The 6,270-nt window shown below is 32.9% G+C and overlaps 1 protein-coding gene across 1 annotated transcript; it reads left to right on the top strand.

Annotated features, from left to right (window-relative positions):
- The first annotated feature begins 2,386 nt into the window (after positions 1-2,386).
- Positions 2,387-4,500, top strand: LOC131608296 (uncharacterized). Its single transcript, XM_058880181.1, has 3 exons — positions 2,387-2,631; positions 2,720-2,826; positions 2,942-4,500. Exons 1-3 carry the CDS (start codon positions 2,438-2,440, stop codon positions 4,228-4,230), a joined length of 1,590 nt encoding a protein of 529 aa, XP_058736164.1. The 5' UTR covers positions 2,387-2,437; the 3' UTR covers positions 4,231-4,500.
- The last annotated feature ends 1,770 nt before the right edge of the window (positions 4,501-6,270 follow it).

Below are 6,270 nucleotides of genomic sequence, written 5' to 3'. Positions count from 1 at the left end.
GGTAGATGAGAAAAATGTTGATTTAATTTGGCTTGCTACGACAAAGAATGGGGTTTGCTTTAAGGAGGAGGATTGGAGTTTGGATGTTGTGGTTTGGAAGATCAAAACTTTGGTTTGGAGGTGGACTTTTTGTGGGGAGATTATTCAACCCAATTATTCCTTTTACGAATTTAGTAAAGAGCCTTTGCTTTTTTTGTCGTAATTATAATTGATGGATAATTTCTTTTGTCAGACTTGACCTCTCCAAAACTAGTTGGAGAACCCTTAGTTCTCCCTCCTATATGGTTCCTTGTTTAAAAAAATAATAATAATTACATTAAGATTATTGTGTTTCAATAAGTCACAACACAACTCATTAAATTTAATTCTTATGGTACAACTCTAAAAATATAGTATAGGATTTCACAACTTTATCTAATATGTTAATATTTTAGTCATATTTAATTTTATTGTAAGTTAAAATATTAATTTAAATAATTTACATATATTAATATTGAATAAAAATAATAAATAAAAAAAACTAAACTTAAATTTTTTATAACAATTAATTAAAATTAACTTACAAACTAAACTTCTAGTACAACTGAAATGGAAAGAAATTAGAATCAACAATCATATAATTTTTAAAGATGAATTCTTATCTACCCAACACAAAAAATTGGGTAGAGTTATCTTTAGTGTAAAATGCTTTGGAAACAATAAAAAAATTATTAAATAATTAATTAAATAAGATAAAATTAAATGATGCAATATGATAGGTGGAATGTACACTATCCAACTTTTTATGATGGGTAGAGAAGTTGTCCAATTTTAAAATAGTCATATAATTGAAGTCAAGCAATAAATAAGTTTAGCAATGTACAACTGATATAAGAAAATGGCCATGAAAACCAACATTGTGATATTAATAAAAAATAAAATAAAATGTTAGGTTAAATATGTTTTTAGTTCCTATAAAATTATTCAGAATGACTTTTAGTTCCTATAAAAAAAAATATTGACTTTTAGTCCCTATAAAATTACTTTTGCACTCAGTTTTAGTCCCTGTAGAGGGACCAAAATGAATGCAAAAGTAATTTTATATAGATTAAAAGTCAATATATTTTTTATAGGACTAAAAGCCAAAATTAAGATATTTATATAGACCAAAACATAATTAACATGTTTTAATAAATATTATACTAGTATCTTATTCAAGAACTCGTTAAATTGAATCCCAGGCCCTCGCGTTTAAAGCTTTATTGGTATTGGTATTGGGAAATTAAAAAAAAGTAGGGATATCTTGATCATCAAACTTGCTTCATTTGCTAATATTAGCGCAACCCCGCTTCCTTGACTATTAGATGAACTGTTTGTGAACAAGATCCATGTATGGGCTGTCTCTGATGTTTTTGAAGTCATTTCTGCTATGAAATCTGTGAGCAATTTCGCCTTTAGGGTTTTTATAGGTTCAAAAGAGATGTAAAATTTGCACATCTCGCCATGGTAAGCACAACCCAATTTCTAAAAAGCTTCCCATTGTTCTGGACGGGTCACATGCCCAAAAAAGAGAGGCTCAATCATCGGTCCAAAATCACTCCACCAAAGCATTAAAGGTACGGTATAACTCTGCTCTAAAGCTCTACACTAGATCTACGCCATGTGTTGTTGTTTATTGTTAGATGTGATCGAACGGCCTCCCACATTTCCTAGAAATCTCACATGAAATTTAAGATACTCTTTGAACATTAACTCATACTATTCATTTTCTTATTGACTTGGACGTTGGAGTGATAATCTTACAAGTCCACCCCACACTATCGCACCGGATATTCACTCCACCACATCAAGACTTACTCCACCATTTCACCAGACATTTCTAGTTCTCTAGCGGAACAATAACGCCGTCTGAAATCGACCGACCGTAACAAATAGGAAACTATATTTAAAGGTGTAATAAAACTAAAATAGAAAGAGAAAAATATGATTATAGATATGTAACAAATAGGAAACTATATTTAAAAGTGTAATAAAACTAAAATAGAAAGAGGAAAATATGATTATAGATATGTGTGTATAAAAAGCTAATAAAATTAGTAGTTTAAATGTAAATGAATTGATGGTAATTATTCAATTGAATGGAAAGGATAAGCGAGAAACTACACACAAATTAAAGTATCTCAAATCCAAAGATGTCAATATTATTTTGACAATTATAATCTACGGTTATTATTTGATGGGTCATACTCATGATTGAGGTCTCTCATATCATATAATATATTTATGTATATGTATATTGGAGCAAAACCCGTTACAACATTCAAAATTAGTTGCAAACCGTTTGCAACGCAACACCTTCCTTTCTTTTCTCTATCTTCAGCCAACATATATATAGAGCCTTAAGTGAAATCATTTTCTATCAAACAAAACAAAAAAAGAAAAACTAGCAGAGATAAAAATGAGGACACAAAATGCAAAAAATATATTGTTGGTACTATGTCTTGCCGTATGTGCAGGTATGTGTCGATCAGATGTGCTTGAAGATGCCAAGTCCACAGCTGGAGAAATCAAGGATGGTGCCGTAACTGTTGCCGATGAAGCCGCAGAAAAATCTGAGTCTTTTGCTCAATGGGCTTATGATAAACTCTCTGAGTAATTCATTATTACTATTCTCATAAAATTATGACAAACCTCAAATGTTATCTTTTCATTTGTAATTAATATGCAACTTTTGTCACAGACAATTCGCGACAAAAGAGAATGCTGATAAAATACATCCAAGTGAAAAGTTTCAAATTTCAGATGTTTTCTCAGATGCATCAGAGTCAGTGAAAGATGCTGCATCAGGTACATAATTGTTCATTTACATTCCTAAAGCAGATTTACTTCAAAATTGTTGTAATAGAATGGTGTATATATTATATATTCAATAGAAGTATAATGTTTATTGATTTGCATGTAGATACTTCTAAGTTTGCTGGAAAAGCAGCTTCTGAAGTTAAAGATAAAGCAGAAGGAGCAGTTGACTACAGTAAAGATAAAGCACATGTTGCACATAATGAAACCCAAAAACAAGCAGGCAAAGTTTCAGATGCAGTTGGAGATACAGCTGATGCTGCCAAAAATAAAACAAAGGACGCGTTTGGTGACGCCAAGAAACATGTAGGTCAGGCTTCAGATGCAGTCGGAGACACTGCTGATGCTGCTAAAAATAAAACAAAGGATGTGTTTGGTGACGCCAAGAAACATGTAGGCAAGGCTTCAGATGCAGTTGGCAATACAGCTGAGGCTGCTAAAAATAAAACAAAGGACGCGTTTGGTGACGCCAAGGAACATGTAGGCAGGGCTTCAGATGCAGTTGGAGATACAGCTCATGCTGCTAAACATAAAACAAAGGATGCGTTTGGTGACGCCAAGGAACATGTAGGCAGGGCTTCAGATAAAGTTGGAGATACAGCTCATGCTGCTAAACATAAAACAAAGGATGCGTTTGGTGACGCCAAGGAACATGTAGGCAGGGCTTCAGATAAAGTTGGAGATACAGCTCATGCTGCTAAACATAAAACAAAGGATGCGTTTGGTGACGCCAAGGATAAAGTTGGAGATACAGCTCATGCTGCTAAACATAAAACAAAGGATGCGTTTGGTGACGCCAAGGAACATGTAGGCAGGGCTTCAGATAAAATTGGAGATACAGCTGATGCTGCTAAAAATAAAACAAAGGATGCATTTGGTGATGCCAAGAAACATATAGGCAAGGCTTCAGATAAAGTTGGTGATACAGCTGATGCTGCTAAAAATAAAACAAAGGATGCGTTTGGTGATGCCAAGAAACATGTAGGTAAGGCTTCAGATAAAGTTGGTGATACAGCTGATGCTGCTAAAGATAAAGCAAAGGATGCATTTGGTGACGCCAAGAAACATGTAGGCAAGGCTTCAGATGCAGTTGGAGATACAGCTCATGATGCTAAAGATAAAGCAAAGGATGCATATGGTAAAGTTAGGCAACATGCAACCAATGCTTCAGATGTAGTTGGTGATACAGCTGATGCTGCTAAAGATAAAACAAGGAAACATTTAAACCATGCTTCAGATAAAGTTGGTGATACAGCTGAGGTTGCCAAACATAAAGCAACGGGTGCATATGGTGAAGCCAAAATACACGCAAATAAGGCTTCAGATGCAGTTGGTGATACAGCTGATGCTGCTAAAGATAAAGCAAAGGGTGCTTATGACAGCGCTATACACTAAGCGGGAGACATATAAATCAACAAAGAAAACTGTCACTTTCGAAAATCCCAAGACTAAGTAGGAGATTCATTATTTACATGTTTCGTATATAGATACATATATTAATAGTTCTTAATGCAATAATGCCATAGGATTAGGAGGAAAAAAAATCATGTTTCTCTGCTATCTTTGAGAATGTTTTTGGTAGGTATAAGTGAAATGTATAGAGTCTGGGCAATACTTCACCAGTTGTAAATATATGACATTTTTATATGATTTTTGTTTTATTTATGTTTGGTTATTTTGTTAACAATTATATAGTTTCGTTTTGTGCTTATACATACTTTTGATCCCATAATGTTGTTGATTCGGTAGGATTTTTTCTTCATGTGCCGACCAGTGGAGATGAATCTGATAACGAACTCTGGTATTTAGGTAATGCGTCTAATGGTGATGGGTATACTTGCAAACACATTGACAATCAATTAAGTGAAGATTCTAAGTGTAAGGTTTAAAGTTTTATAATATTGTGTACCTAACTACGGTTTGCACCAGTTCTTATCGCGGGGTTTTAGGATTTTGAGGACGTAGGGCCTAGTCATATCAGATTTGGTGTACTAATAGGCCGAGACCATCTCAAGGTTCTGAAATATTAGAACCTTATTTAGAAACAGCTCACTCAGTGAGTTAGCGTTAGTGGTTCTAGTTATCCATCAGATTTAACATTACTCAGGTGTCTCGTTGGCCTCGATCTAGTATGGTTCTAATGTGTGGCCACTCTAAGATCCCAAGGTTCCAAGTTATTATCCTAGTATGGATGAATTCAATTGTCTCAAAAGACTGTTAGATGGATTTGACAGGTCTAGGTACATGGATGGATAGTGAATTATCTAAATCACCATACTTGGTGTTGTGATGTTGAATGGATTAGGCCTTGGCCCATACCAGAACAATAGTCTCCAAATTTGTAGCCACTAAAGTTGGGTTTTGGTTTGTTTCAAAGTTCTTGAGGTTGAGTATTCTCTCCATGCAAGATTCTAGCTAGGTAGCTCCAATAAGGAGTTTTGTCATGAAATCAATATTTCCTACATGGAAGAGATCACAAACATATTGGTGTTCTCGTCAGCAGGGCCGGTCCCGACATTTTAGAGGCCCCGGACAAATATTTAATTTTTTATATTTTAATTTATTATTATAAAATAAAATTTAATAATAATTTTTTAATAAATTAAAATAAAAAATAATATAACTAAACATAAATAATAATTTATTATATTTTATTATATAAATTTAATAATAAATGAATTCATTATATGAAAAAAAATTTAAATATAAATTCAATGTAATTTATATATGTTATTCAAAATTTAATTTTAAAAAAAGTTCTTAAGATACATATATGATTTTTTTTATAGGTGTATTAATACAATATTTTTTTTATAGTTATATTAATACAATGTTTTTTTAGAAGTTTGCTCCATTAAAAATAGATGATAGTGTTATATTTAAGACAAACTTTTAATTTTTAAATATATAAATAAAAAGTTAAACCATTAAACATTTTTATAGATGGTAGTGTTATATATAAGACAAAATTTTAATATTTTAAATATATAAATTAAAAGTTAATCAAAATAAAGTTGGAGAGAGAAGGTCAGCAAAACATAAATTATCTCCATATTATCATACATTAACATTTCTCAGTTGCTATTGTGGGTCATAAAATAAAACTTAAAAAATAGAATTGTAAAAGATACTCTTGATAAGACTCAAACTCGGGACATGCAGGACACAATACACTGACTATAACCGCTAGGCCAAAGATGCAACTTGTTGTGATTTTCGCGAGCATTTTATTTATTATTTAATGTCTATTACATTTTTTTACACTACACCCGATTTTGAGGCCCCCGATTTTTTGAGGCCCTAGGCCGTAGGCCTGGTTGCCCAGGGCCGGCCCTGCTCGTCAGGAAGTGATAGTGTTCCAAATTGTATGGATTCCTTAGTAGGTCGTCGCGAGGCTGTCAAACGCTTGGAGTAATTTAGGCCAATTAGATACAT

Source organism: Vicia villosa, linkage group LG1 (assembly GCF_029867415.1).
Source record: "Vicia villosa cultivar HV-30 ecotype Madison, WI linkage group LG1, Vvil1.0, whole genome shotgun sequence".
Classification (NCBI taxonomy): domain Eukaryota; kingdom Viridiplantae; phylum Streptophyta; class Magnoliopsida; order Fabales; family Fabaceae; genus Vicia; species Vicia villosa.
This window is presented reverse-complemented; position numbering and strand designations above follow the sequence as displayed.